Genomic DNA, 15533 nt, shown 5'->3' with positions numbered 1-15533 from the left:
AGGGAGGTCCTTTGTAAATCATAAATTCCCTGCTACACTCATTTAACATAAAATGACAATATTTACTTAAGCTTTCACTAACGTTTTTAAGCGTTTTTCTCGGGCTGGAGTGTGGAGGTTGACAAGCACTTCAGTCTGGTTGGCTATAAGGAAGCCTCAAGGGACTGCTTGCAAGGCTTTTAGACTTATATTTTACACACCAATTTGTCTTAAAATAGGTCCTGTGATCAATTATATGTTACACCTCAGCTATCTTGACTTATATTTGATATGTAAATGGATGAACAGCAGGCAACACTGACATGTCCAAACCTCCGTATACAGTGGTTGTGTGATTTACTGGAAAATTTTTGAACCAAGGTTTGCTGCAGTTCATTTACTTATTTGGTTTTGCTGGCACTGAATGAGTTGAATGTGCTTTAAATAGGCAAACAGATAAGCAGTCACTGTCCACATAGTGTCCAGGACTGAATAAATGCCAGTGTATGACTGACAGCTTACACATATAGTCTATGTCGCAACACAAAATATGCAAGTCCTCGTAATCTGATAAATTAGATAATTTGATATATTAGTAAAAAACAGAAAAGATAACGGGTTCATTTTTAAAAAAAATGTATGACAGTCTATTGTACTGAATTGGAGCCTACTGTTTACTCTTCTTTAAAATTTGCAAAACAGAAAAGTAATGAATTTTTGATGAGGGGCAGCAAAGGTGAATCATAACACACTGGCAACGTAGTCTCAACCGGTCATGTATGGCACTTTTCTGTAACAGTCATCTCAGCATAAATCTCAATTTGACTTTTTTAAAAAAAAAAAAAAAAAAAAAAACACTTAACCCAGTTAGGTGCTGTCAGCCACTGCTGCCCCTGTTGATTTGCATAAGCATTAATGCAGTCAGTCTAGTGGCTATCACTTATAATTCCTACTTTCAGAATATTACTGGGTTGTTAGGGTTTTCTTTTGCAAGCTCAGGTTTTGTAGCTCAGGTCTATACAGAGGAGAGGGTCAAATAAAAGATGAGTATTACAAAGAGATATTTTTTTAGAAAATACAATCTTTGCAATAGAATCCATATCAGTGAGTCCCACAGGCCGAGAATTTACTTGTGGTGGTGGGTGGCATGGCGTGTTACCAATGTGTATGCAGAAACTCTTGCAGTTTACAGGGGGAGAGTGTAACCCAGCTTACAGTCTCCCCCTCTAAACTGAGTGTAACCCAGGTTATTTTCTGTACCTACAATTTGCAGATGTCCCGTAAACATATCACATGCAGACTATCAGTAGACGCTAGCAAGGCAGCTGTGCACAGAGTAGACACACACAACTCAGGCATGTGTGTGGCCCAAAATGTGTTTGTTTGAAAAGATGGAAATCAGGCATTCTAATTTAAGATTTTCTTAAGATGAAACTGAGTGATTTTATCTACCTGGGCGGGCAGCCCTAGTAGAGCAATTGTATGGGAAACACTGTCTAGCATCAACATTTGGCACAAAATATATCAATTTTTATACAATAGTGGCAGCAAATGTTTTTTTTTTTTCATCTGTGTAAAACAATTTGGCACAATTAAAAAAAAAAAAACTTTGACTTGAGAGTGACAATTAGCCACATTTCCTTTATACTGTACCTTGAACAACAAATGACCACTTTACAGTTCACATGAGCATATGGTAATCCACTGAGACTGAAAAAAGGCAAAACAAACAGTAACACAATGTAGCTGCTCGATTTCACTTGGATTTCTTGGAGTGAATACAATATGTATGTTGACAGGCTGAGATTAGGCACATTAAATGCAGGATAATGGGGAGGAATTGAAGAATCACATCCTCTTCATTTCACATGGCACTGAATACAAGAATTGCCATTTTCTATGCCACTGGATCACCAAGGAAGCAGCTCAGTTAACAGTTTTTTGTGGTTTATTCTATGCAATCGTGTCAGTTGCCTTGTCATACGAAATTCATAAGGGAGGAGGGTCTTAGCTGCTGTGGGGAAGAAGAGTAGAAGAAATTGGGTCATAATCTGAGGATACAGTATTCACTGCACTACAGGAGTGTGACCCCTATCTTTTTTCCTATACGAATACCCATGGCCTCCCTGAATTGTCAGGTTCTGCTGTTTTTATGATACGAAATCTCACACGCATGGGCATGCCTTGCACTGATCCAACCAATACTACACAGCCGCATGGGGCCAAGCCGTGAACTCCTGTACCGCAGACTACCAGTGGATGGAAACAGCAGTGGACTATGTGGGGAAGCTGCCACAGCAGACTGGCAGTCACTACACAAACAGGCAAACTAGAACTGAAGTGTGTCTCATGAAACGGTATATAAGGTATATTGCCACTGTCCTCTGCAGAGTAGGATTTACACTAGAAAGGCCAAAATGCAGTTGTCAAAATGACAGTTACTGCAATGTCCCTTTTTGTGACTCTCTTCCCAATGGGAGAGCCAGCAAAGATACACTCCCCCACTTCTGAAAATACCACCAGACTACTGCTCAACAGCACTATATTTATGACATAAAAATAGAATAAAATAATACCAAATGCAACATATAACATAAAATTTCCTTCATTTAAAATAGATTTGCATAAACAAGACGATCAAATAGAAGAATACAAAATCTTAGAACAATTACATACAGTAAAAGTTTGCCTACAAAAAAAAGAGGTACGAATCTTAAAACTCTGATTGATTCTAGCTAAGTTTTTAAGACTGTGGGAGCAAAGGCGTTGCCAGAAGACGTGCAACCACATTCAGTCTTGGCCCTTTTTGTTTATTTCTGACGCTCTTTATTTTTATTTGTTTTTGGTTTTTATTTGATTTCTTTATTACCAGATACAATCTAACACCCAGTTTAAGGCACATGCAGAGAACAGAAAAAAAGATCAGCCCTGACTTTCTGACTTAGATGGATAAATTTCATGTCATGGCACACTGCACAAGCCGTAATAGTGGAGTTAGTCTAATCCCTCAGCCCTTTGGGTCTAAGTCGCTAATGGGAAAAAATAAAAAAGATGGACTGAAAGCCAGAGATTTACTTTGAGCCACTAAATTCAAAACATGGAAGTGTCACAAAGAAATATCTACGCAGAAAGTACAGTAGCATGAGTATAAAGAAACTCAACACATAAACTTTTTATGACTTCTGATTACATCATACGTCAGTGCTGTCCCACATTAATCTCTGATTTTTATTATTTGTTATTTTGTTGACTCTAGTCAGGCAGAACATAAAAGTTCTCTAAAAGCCTCTGAGATGCTGCCAATAATTTAATATCAAAATTCAAAGGAAAGTAGAGAGTTGTGACCGAAAAGGTTGGCACTTTATTCCATGTTTACCTTCACACTATTGTTGTAGCTCACCTGAAACAAAGGTCTTCTGCTCAGCCAGCTTCAAATCAAACTTGCATGCCTATTTGGTTGGAAACTTGGTCAGCTGAAATCATTGGTCAAAGAACGGAGAGACCACTAGACACACAACTGATTAAATTTTAACTTGGTAAAAGAAAAACGTTATATGTTGTTTTCTGCTGCTCCTGTCTGCCTGACATAATTCATGAATAAGGATTTTGGTGTTATGGGATGTTAAGTTCTTAGCTGACCTTCCAAAAAAGGTTGAATGAATTTTAAAGTCAACTGCCAAACATCTGCAGAGATTTGACATGTGTACTACTGTGTGTAGTCTTCTTTAGTCTTCTTTATTCTCTGGGGGGCAGGGAGCAGAGGTGTGGAAGGAAATTCACTAGATTTACTAGACTGTCCTCATATATCTAGGACTTGGATTAGTCCCCTTTCTTTAAGGGGGCAATGTGTAAGTATTTTAGTTTAAAACATTCAGAAATGAACTAAGATTATAAAGAGAATTTGAACAAATAACAGTTTTGACGTTACATAAAAGATGTTTATGTATTTTGTTGCAGATATCTACAGAAGTTAACATGCTGACATCTAGACCTAGCCTGTCCAGTCTCGTAATACCACGCTCTACCTCAGGAGCCGATAGTGAGCCACTGAAGCGTCCAGTCTGCCCTCAGTCCAACATGAGAGGACGAAGAAGTAAGAACTGTGAGTAGGTTATAAACCTATGTTGCAGCCATCCTCTCTCAGCGACATTCCTCCATCCTTCCTCAAGCTCAGCTATCGATGCTGCTGCTCAATCTGCTCTCTCTTCTCGTTCCTCGACCTCTTGTGGCTCGTCCTCTACTCCTGCCACCACAACATCTTTTCTGTCTCTCTGAAAGGGGCAGACTGGGCATGAAATCGTCGTTGTCAATCTAACAATAACCAAAGAAAACAACCTACCAGTTACGTATTCAGATACCAAGATACACCTGTTTGGAAAACATTAGTCCTTAATCCACGCAGGTTCGGCAACATGTCAACAAAGGGCCTGTGCTGAGGTTAGATTTATTCAAGATAACATTAGCTCAAGTTATAAGCGTTCTGACTGAGTACAGACTACTGCATTTGCATTTTTTTTCCCTCCATGTGCTACACACAAATTCTTAGCTCACATGCCTCTGACCTGAGTTTAAAACAACTTGGGGGTGTAATCACACCATGGCATGGCATGTTAGAAGTGTTTCTTTTTTTCTGTAAATGTGCCAAATGTTTGAATGGAAAGGTCTAAATTACTAGGCAAAATCATTACTATGTTAAACCAAACTGATGCACTCTTGATAGTTGTGAGCAGCAGTTAAGTTAAAAGTCAGTAATTCAATAGACTGTAAAGCCACAACATCAAAACCAGTTACCGGTTTTAACGTTGTGGCTGATGGCTGTACATTAAAAAGAACCACTGCACTAAGATAAACATGATTAATATAAATACCAGGTTCAGAGACCTTGAGGGAAGTGATCCGTCCAAGAATTTTATTCACTGTGTTCCTCTGAAAAAATTATGCAGATAACAAATCCTCTTTATAATGCCTTTGCTTAATGCGCTGAATTACAGTGATTCACATTATTAATATGTGCCATGTGAAATTAGCAGTAATGTCCTGAGAGAGTCTCAGCATGTAAACAAACAAGCTGCAATCCATATATGACCTATATTTCAAAAGAAATACAGTACTAATAGATTGAAAATCTCTGATGATGAATGAAAAAAAGCAAAGTCCCTTTTACTGGCACGTAAAAATGTGTTTCGATGTTTCGGACATACAAGTTATGACAGATTACTGACTGCAGGTGTCTAGACATAGTTTAGTTTAGTTTATTTTGTTAGGCTTAGATTGGTCTCAGTGTTGGTTTTATTATTCTTGACAAAACATTTAGTAACTAGAGGCAGATCATTACAGTCAATCTAGTAAACTATAAAGGAATAACTACATTTTGGCTCTTAATGCGATAGTCCTCCAAGTTATATTTTAAATAACATGATAAATTAATCCTGAAAACTTCATTTTACATTTCTATTTCAATTTAAATTTTTGTTTGGATGAAAAACTAAAATAGTTCAGGTGACTTACTATTTATCAATGGCTTTAATAAAATAAAAATGGCTTTAATAAAATTAATAAAATAAAAAGCAAAGCCGTTTAGTCTAACCAAAATCCTTGGGTCTTAAACTGATAAATACATAAATTACATAAAACCTTTACAATGTACCAATTCATTATATCCAATCATGCACAATGCAAAACCTTTCGCATTAAGAAATCACAAAAAGAAACATAACTGCATTAGAGTAATGTGCCTCTCTTTGAAGGAGAAGTTCCTCTGCTTGACTGACTGAAAATACTTGCTAACCCTGCTGAAATGGTCATCTTGCACATGCGGTAAAAATAGCCCAGCAGAGAGCATGGTTAGACCCTTGTAATGGAACATGATCAAGGTCAATGTAGTAAGGCTCGAAGACCTCCAAGTGCCTGGTGGTGACGCAACACTCAGAGAGGGGAGGGTTAGGGCAAAGGAGACACTCAGAAAACATCTTTAAACAAACAAATCAATACCAGGTCTAAGGCAAAGCTGTACATTTATCAAGTGAAGTGACTGATGTATTTTTACTTGTTAACTCAAAGAAGTAAGACAACTTAAACCAAGACTATGAAACTGTTGCTGAGCAGTGGCAACAGCAGCCTCTGAAGCCACAACTGGTAATTAACGGATGCTGGCACATTAAATTCTTTTGGGGTCCGAGTCCAAGGAGTTAAGGGTACTGGAAGCAGCATACCCCTAGAAGCAAACAGCACACGTGCAGAAAAACAAGCCTCTCAATCACTCAGGTAACAAACACAAAACCATCATCTCAGTTCAAACCAGCAATCAGTCTGTCCACTCATGTCAAGTCAGCATTTGGCTAATCTAATTGACCGAAAACATCTGAACCCACAGCAGTTGTGTGCTAAAATGTAGATGCTAGGAGCTAGTCTCTTTGCCTCTGCCATGATGTCCATACTGAGAATACCGAGCTAGTTTCTTCTCATAGTTATCTTAAGACCAAGTGGCGTGTGCCGTAAAGCGTTGCGCACTTCTAATGGGAGATTGTACCTGCTTGTAACCCTAGTTACATAGTGCTTGAAAAGGCATTCTGGGCACACATTAGGAATGAAAGAGGCTCCATTCTCACTATTTCAAGTCAGTGTACCATCAAAATGACTTTATAGCTGTTCATTTAAGTTAAAATAGTAATATAATGTTGCTTTAGGTCTTAAGCATGATCAAAAATAGCAACGATATTCAGAATTTGTTTCTGCTATACATATTCTTGGCAGACGTGAGGAATGTGATGGTAAGAAGTAAATTTGACACTTTCTACTGCATGATAAGCCAATACAATATTATTAACAGAAGGCTGCTATTCCAATCCCCGACACAGCACGTCATTAAGAACAGCAGTCCAGAGCACTCAGTGCTGGGCTCGGTGCTTGCCCTGATGCAGGCATGAATCACACATCCTTTTTCAATTCAACTCCCTCTTCACAAAGCAAAAGAGTCTTTCTCTACTGCACAGTGATTTAAATTCAGAGAGTGCCACATAGTTTCAAAGACCCACTTAGCATTATTTTACAATAGCTGAGGCAACAGAGAGGTAAAGGCTTGAGATCGAAGAGTGTTTCAATAGCTAGGGGGCTTAAGGGAAATGTTTACACAAAACAACTACACAAATTAATTCAAAAGAAAACAGAAAAATAAAACCCACCCTTCTTGAGCTTATATATTGTAGTATATATGGAATATACACAACAATAAGCCATTAGTCACATCTGTCCTTAACCTCCAGTCCACTGACAATGGACAATTTATAATCTCAAATTCATAAATATAGGTCATGGATTATGCCCTGCTTAACATGGGGGTTTGCATTATACATAGAACAGTATTCCCTGTGTGAACATCATATGCAGCTCTGATAACCCTCAGCAGGAATATAATGTGGAGTGGCTAGATATGTGCTGGTACAATGGCAGCTATCCTTGTACAGTCTGGTTTTTCATGCATGCTGCATCTTCAGGAGGAGAGGAACAGGCTACTGCATGAGTCACAAGCCGGACAGGAATTTACTGAATCCCAAACTATAAGTGACAAGCATGTTCATGGCATATTAAGCCTTTGAGTGCTCTGTGCAATACTGTTCAACAGCCTCCCCCCCCAGAGCACCATCAGTGCAATAATCCAGAAATATTCCTGTAATGGCCCACTGGTTTGACCTAATCTATACTGACATTACATGAATAAAGTCAGCCTAGCCTACAGTACACTACATGATAAACAAGAATACAGTGGTAATGGATAGAGGACACCAGTATTTTTTTTCAATATTAAAATCTGGATACTGTACAATGCATGGAACTCATTGGATTTTTTTAAATGTAGGGTAACATGAGGTGAGGGATTGCTGTGACACTAAAAAGTGAGCTGGTAGCCTGCTGAGTCTCAATTAATGAACTGATAGCTAAAACAGGTAAGCTGAACAACTCGATTCCACTTGATAAGGACTGTATAAGCACTGACAGATGCTGTGAATTATCGGTGCAACCCTAGTAATAGTGCACGTGAGTTAAAGGTTTAGCAGATTTTCAACACAATATTTTATATTTTACAGGTTATTCACATGAATTGGCTTGGTCCTGCCCCCATGAATGGTACTTGATAGCAGTGAATTGCATAGAGGAATGCTGTTGGAGCATCATGTCTCAGATTCCTAAAGAAAAATTGGGCTTCCAAACACAAAAAGAAGCAGCGACAGTATGTCACACAAGGTGGGTGTAGTCCGTGAGTGGTATAAAATTAACCTTTTAGCTTAGTCTATGGTGAAATAGGCAAATTTTCCTCCCAATACAATAGTTACTTAATATCTTCACAGGAAATTCTGAGTGTTTACATTTCGTTCATCTTTTAGCCAACATTAAGTCAATGCAGACAAACTTTTGCCAAGCTATTCATACTAAATCAGTTGTCATTGCTCCTACCTGGTGCCAGGCCCAACAGATGCAGCTTCAGGCTCAGCAGCCCTGTCTCCCCATCCCCATACCCCTACCAATGAACCAGACCTACACTCTCAACTGAAGAAGGAGGTGAGCAGCATTGTGTTGAATGACATGTCAGTTAGCATAATTGCAGGGGGTCCGTGGGAATTTCTTTTTTTATTACTATGAAAAAAAAGAAAAATTATTAAACCCTTTCAATAAGAAATTAGGTTAAAAATTCTCTTGATTTTATTCTTGTTTGTTATATCATTCTATAGATGATAATGTTTGTTTATTTTTTTTATCTTTAAGTTATTCATTAATCTTAAGACAATTTTCCATTCAAGATTTGTACTGTTAAAATTACATTTAAACTTTAAAAGATGGCCTTTAGTAAAATTCCCAGAGGATATCAGTCTTGCATCAAGTATTGAATTCCACTGTATGCAGAATGTTACATGTTTGTCTGTACAGTGTTGTATTTTCAGGGTTGGCGTGGCATGTGGTGGTTGGGTAGTGGGGCCCAAATGTGATATCTTTTCGTGGGGCCCAAAATCCCTGGTGGCACCCCTGTTGTCCAGCTTTACAAGAATGTAACCAGACTTGCAAGTTCTACTACACTGCAAACAACAACTCATTCTATCCATCCATTATCTGTACCCACTTATCCTGTGCAGGGTCACTGGGGGCTGAGATGCAGCGTACACAGGACATATCGACTATCCTTTACAGAGCTAACAAATAAAGACAGAAAATGATTCAGAAACAAAGTTATGCCCAAACTCCCCAATGCAGAGACAGGGAAAACATGCAAACACCACACAGAAACAGTATACATGAAGCACTGAGGGAAACAAGAAAAAGAATTGATGTTATCAACCATTAAACCACCTCTCTCCTTTAGGAGCAGGTCCTTTCGGCCCCACATTATGTTGCACTGGTCCTCACAGTAAAATCAGCACTGGTGTTTTAAAACCAACTTTTTTCAACAAAAACAGTTCTTTTCAGTCTCCATTTTATAGTGACAAAAGCAGAGACAGCTGTCAGCTGCTGCAGAACTTGTATTTTGCTAGGCTCTATTCAGACTGGCTTTTCTTCTGTCAAAAGGGACCTGCTGGTTTTGCTTGTCCTCTGATCCTCCGGCAGAGCAACACAGGGAAATCTTCTTAACAACTAAGATTTGTTCCCCATTCTGAGGATGTTTTTCAGGCCAGAAACTGCAATGAGGCCTTCTGGGGAGTTGAAGCCCATTGTTAAGACAGCTATAAAGGAATCCTCCTACCAGGGTCTGGGTGTGATGAACAATGTGATGTATGCTTTGCTGTCAAATGACAAAGCTAATCATTTGATGCACGTCTATAAAGCTTGCTAAAAATCTTGACGGGCTCTTCTTGAAGTTAACAACCAAAGTTCAAATAGACATACAACAGTGTGTGTAATGATTTATAGTTACCTTCAAATTCAAAACTTTGGTTTTGAACAGGCCAATCTAGGTTTGTGTGAACACAAGACAAGCACATAATAATAGGCTGTAAAATGTGCTGAAGCAGCATCTGGCTGTGAAATGTTTGTTTCTTTAGTTTCTACCTTGGGGAGAAAGCAGCTCATGGTTTTTAACAATTCTTGGGAATTTTTGTTTTAGTGCTGGATTTTGCTTTTCCATGTTGCCTTTTTGTAAAATCTATTTTGTGAAAATCCCCAATACATTTTCAGTGAAACACTTGCTGTAATGCCAGGTCATTTACAGCTTAACCAGCTAACTTTTTTCTCTCTCAAAGTCACTTATAGTGCAGGCCTGTCTGAACTAGTCATGCATGTAAAATTGTCAGAATAGCACATTGCTTTTTGGGAATTGATTTCACTATCAAATCCATACTGAGAGGCAGAGGCATATTGGGACCGCAGATCACTTCCCGTACTTCAGGCAGCATAGGGCCTGAGCACAAGCCATAGTGTTGTTTTATCCCACCGAGATAAAAACTCTATCAAGGTCGATGTGAGTTACACAAATGTAAAAAACTGTGATGGTATGGTATACAATGACTTCATAAGCATTTCATTCTAATACAATTTATCAACCAGGACAAGTGGCAACAGTGTAATATAGAGAGTTTCCATGGTATACTAAAGTGTATTAGAGTTTTAAAAGATCGTCATTCTTTTAACATAGGTCATTGCATGTGCTTTCCATTCATTTCTGCGAATATGACACAACACAGGCTTTGAAATCAATCTCCATTTACATTTTTGTGATGGAGCCATGATGACATCACTTTACAGCATTTTGACCAGTAAGAACAGAAAAGAACAACGATGAATTGTATTGCGAATTATATTACAATAACCAAAATCCCAGACAATATCTAATGGCAAATCACAATATTGATATCATATTATTATTATATTGATATTCGGCCAAGTTCTGCACAAATTTAAGCAAAGAACTATTGCTGGCAGAGCCAGACTTAGCCTGAAGCTGCTGTATGCTAATCCTAGAGAGAAAATGGGCCGCACTGGCCTACATACCTGCATTCTGTAACTTTAAATGGATTAAATCGGATGAATCTGAAAGGCCAAACTGCTCCAAAATGCTGTTATCATGAGGAGCCGACTAGTCTGAACGGATTTTTTTTTAAATCAACTCTTCGCTGCTAAGCTGCTCCAAATCAAGCTGGTATTCAATATTTACAACATAAATGAATGAAATGACCATGTATGTTTTCATAATGTAAGAACTCAGAAGGATCAAATGGGGCAAATTTAATGAGCCAACAACATTGGCCTATTTCCTACTGAAATGTAAGAGGATGACATAATACTCCTAAATACTCCTAAACATCAATGATTTTTTAGTGATGGTCTTTTGTACTTTGTAGAGGCTGCATTAACTACCTAGCAGAGCATGAGCTACTATCCCTTTCATTACTGTTAAAACTCTCTCAGTAAAATTCTTAGGTTTTGCCCTGTGAATGGATTTAAAACCCCAGTATGGCTGTGTTGACTCCAGAGCTGGCAGTGTTTTTAAGTCTAAAGAATTTAAGAAAATTTTCTAGTTGAGTCTAACTGTCCTAATATTGGCTGAAACCTACAAAAAGGTTGGACATGAATCACAAAGTGCTTGCACTTAGTAGTTTGTAGCCTCTGAATCTTTCATTAACAGCATATGCTTGTAGCTATGAAACTGGCCAGAACCATACAAGTACTATGTGTACAGTGCAACTATTTTAAAGCTTATTGCACTGCAGAGGGATAAAATAAACTTTTCCAAATAGACTGTCATTATCAGAATATATTAGAATATGCCAAACAATGCCCGATTTTCCATATGGCTACATACGACTGCATGGTAGGAAGGCTTGTGTAAAGGCTTTCTAGTAAAGCAGGCTCAATATTCTGTATGATTTGTTTTGAAACAAATCAGTCCAATCAAACTGGACAGCTGCACCTGGCTCGCCAGTCTCTCAGACCACATTCATTAAATATTGATAAGCAGCATTTTTAACTTGTATCCGCTGAGGAAAGACAAAACCAGGGCGAGTATGAATGTGCATTAAAAGAACAAGTTCTCTCTTGGCTGAGTGCCACTTTTAAGAACCTAAACTGTGCCTTAGGGCGGGCGGAAAGTATGAAGATATTCTGGGGCAGTGTCCGACAACGTTCCTCTGCAGAAATTCAATCTGACAAGTCTGTTACAGTTCAGCTGAAACAGATTCATGTCAGCATTGTACCACGTACTTTCTAACAGTACACATCAGTTTTCTGTGATAATCACATCCAGAATCCATTACTCATACCCTCCAATGAGTGAAAGATTGTTAAAACTAACCCCAATGTGCCATTCAGCTTTTCATCTGACTGGCTGCAGACCATGCGCTGAGTGTATTATGTACTGAATGGATGTGGTTAATGCCACAGCGGAATAACAATCCTCTGCTATTACATTAACAAACAATCCCTGCAGTCAACACAGACTGGACAGTCGTCAAAACAGAGAAGATCCCCAGAAATAAAATGCCATGCTATCAGTAAATGCATCATCCAGATCAAACATCTGTCACTATGGCAGACTATGAACTGTCCCACTGACATCTCCTTGCAGAGGTCAGAGGATTTTCGAGTCTTACTCACTGGTTATGTTTTAACTGCAGTGCTTATGTTTTACACTACCAGCTTAGATACCAACCAACATGCTTTGAAATCTTGACTGATTGAAAGGAGAAATCTAAACTATGACACTTCAAATACCTGCTATTCTGTTTTCTGTATCTCTGGATCTACAGTATTTTTTTTTCTGGTGCATTTTTCCTTATTGCCATGTTTATATATTGCTTTTTTCCAAAGCAATTTACATGTTCTCACACCAAAGACGTCGAGCTACCTTGCGACACACTGGTGTCGCCCACAGGGAGCAACTGATGTTCAGCATCTTCCGACATGTAGATCAAACTTTGAAACTAATGAGCAACCCGCTTTATCTCCTGAGCCACGGCCGCGCCAGAGCATGACATTATGCCAAAAATATCAGTGTTTGATAGCACAGACAGTCTGTGAGATCTAAACTCTTCTGGTTCTGGTGTCAAAGAGCGACAAAAAAAAAGCATTACCAACATATTTTGTATTTCACTTGCTTACGGGAATATGGATTCAACAACCTATTTTGGGAGTATGAAAGTTAAAGTTCATGCCCACTCATTGAAAGTTGAATGACTCTGGGAATTGTATGAAATAACGAACTACATACCTTCTGTCAGATTGTGGGACAGTAACTATTGCAAAAAGTATATGACACTTCAAAACTACCATTGGAATGCAATGAATGTCATAAAATGATGATTAAAATCTATTTGAATTAAGGATGTTCTTATCCAAATTACCTTACTTTTTACTATAACTCTAAATGGACAGTGAAGATCAGACTGTTCCACTCAGCACCCAATCACTCAATTAAAATAAACTTAATTAAATGAACTTAACGATGAAATCTGACAACACGATACTGAATCTCAGTAGACCTTTGACAGAAAAACCAAACGATCCTTGGGGCGATAAAGAAGAATCATTGGACGTCAGCAGCTTCACAGAAATTTGACACACTCTTCATCACATACATAACAACACAAGTTGAGCATATTAATTTCGGTGAGACGGCACTTGATGAGCAAGCATTTAGTAACAAAATATTGCACAACAGGAAGTAAAAATTGCCTACCTTATGGGTGTAAGGTGCTTCTCCAAGGTTGATCCCATCTTTAGCAAGTTTATCCCTTATCAGTACCTTCAGTTTCAGTTTTGGGTAGGTCACAAAGTCATTACAATCTGTGAATTTCAGGTTGTGGTTTCCAGGACAGGAGGCCTGGTGTATTCCTGTGGCCCCAGTGTGTGACCTCAGTGTCCTGGAGTCATCCTCTCTGTCTGAGCGTGAAGTCTGGTGGCAAGAAGAGGCATCCAGAGGCTCTAAGGTGAAATAGTAGCCTGGTGCTTTTCTTTTGTCCTCCTCTTTCAGCCTCTGCACTGCTGTGAGCACCCTGTGCCTGTGGTACTCAATGCATACACCTATGGCGTCCAGGTCTGGTTCTCCGATCTGTTTACAAACTTCCAAATCGTCGTACCCGTTGTCAATGAATGACTCCACATACTGGGCCAGATGGAGCTTCGTCAGCCACTCGAGTACGAGATTCGGCCCCTGGCTCATCTTAAGACAGGATATTAGGAAGGCCTACCTTAAGTGCGCACCACCATCTTCATTCACGCTGCTGCTCCTGCTCCGGCTCCTGCTTCTGCTTCTGCTTGGGGCTGTGCTGAGGCTAGCCATGTAACTCCCACCTTACACAGTCCCTGGTTCAATTCTCCAAAGTAGTCACATCTACTGCTTGTGGGAAGAGCCTTAGAAAACAGAGAGAACGCATATTTAGAGATAGCAGGGGAGGTAAATGTTAAATGAAACACCTTTAACTTGTCCGAAGCCCTCTAATCTTAAATCCCTTTAATCACCCCTGGCTGAGACAGTCGCCCTGCGGAAGTTCTTTTGAGTAAAAACAGTGAAGACAGCTTCGGGCTTTCTCGTTTACCCTGACCTTTGACATCTCTGTGGGGGGGGGCGTTTAACTGAAAGGCAGAATATGCTGTGATTATTTTTTTAAGCCTGAAGAGTCAAACAACAAACCGTTAGACCGCATGTTAACGGTTAGGTGCACCGTGTGTCTCGAGTAACAGTTACTTTAGCTGCTGTACCTTCGTCGACGGAATCGTAAAGTTAACGTTAGCTAGTGAGAAAAGCCGAGTTGACCACATTAGCTTTAAGTTATCCTCTTCCAAAGAAAGGGGGGGGGGGGTAGCATTAACAGTTGGCGTCCCTCTCAGGCTGCATCCATCCTCTTTGTTTCATGCATCGCAACGGTTACGGAGACGCTCAGGTCCATCAAACGTTTATCCGGAGCAACAATTAAAAGGTTAACGCTAAAGCCAGAGCGACGTATAAATATATATGTGTATATATACATATATACATATATATATACACATATATTCATATATAACTACTACAAAAAACGCTCGTAGAGGATAAAACATTTAAAAAAATCTGTTCTCTACCTGTTCAGAGCGCACTTGCTGTGGCTCACTCTGTGCCTGGCTCTCGCCGTTTTCAACTTTGCTGTAGCTCCGCTTCATCCGCCGGTTCAGTCAGTGTGAGGATGCAGCTCCTGGTTCAGTCATTGCTGGAGCCTTTACCCCGCTGGACGACGGGAGTCCGGCGAGCACCGGCGCCACCTGCAGGGGGCTTCTGGGAAATGTAGGACTCTAAAATAAAACAAAATAAAATAAAATAAAACTTTTGATTTGCTGTCATTACCACCCATAAAACTAATATAGGTGAGTTTCTATAAGTCTTAAACTCTTATTCCCTCCTTATTTTGTCCCTCCTTGAACCCAAGGTACTTGTTATGACTACATCATGAAATAAAATATATGTATTCTAGATGTGGTATTTTTAAAAAATTAATTTAAAAAAAATATATTTTATATCTTGATCTAAATGTGGAATTGTTCTACCTTGTTGACTCTAAAATATTATGTTTTGAGCTTGACATACAGTACATGTTTGTACC

At 39.1% G+C, this 15533-nt stretch overlaps 1 protein-coding gene across 1 annotated transcript in view; it reads right to left on the bottom strand.

Moving 5' to 3' along the window:
* LOC120795220 (SAM and SH3 domain-containing protein 1-like) overlaps window positions 1-15167 on the bottom strand; it is a 53279-nt gene extending 38112 nt beyond the window's left edge. The window contains exons 1-2 of the mRNA XM_040136916.1: window positions 15019-15167; window positions 13637-14310 (exon numbers count right to left, since the gene is read on the bottom strand). Of these exons, the coding sequence (XP_039992850.1) occupies window positions 13637-14119 (483 nt within the window). The 5' untranslated portion in view covers window positions 14120-14310; window positions 15019-15167. The remainder of the gene's footprint in view (window positions 1-13636; window positions 14311-15018) is intronic.
* Window positions 15168-15533: the final 366 nt, after the last annotated feature.

Source organism: Xiphias gladius, chromosome 10 (genome assembly GCF_016859285.1).
Source record: "Xiphias gladius isolate SHS-SW01 ecotype Sanya breed wild chromosome 10, ASM1685928v1, whole genome shotgun sequence".
Lineage (NCBI taxonomy): Eukaryota > Metazoa > Chordata > Actinopteri > Istiophoriformes > Xiphiidae > Xiphias > Xiphias gladius.
The sequence above is the reverse complement of the archived record's forward strand: the minus strand, read 5'-3'. Positions and strand labels throughout refer to the sequence as shown.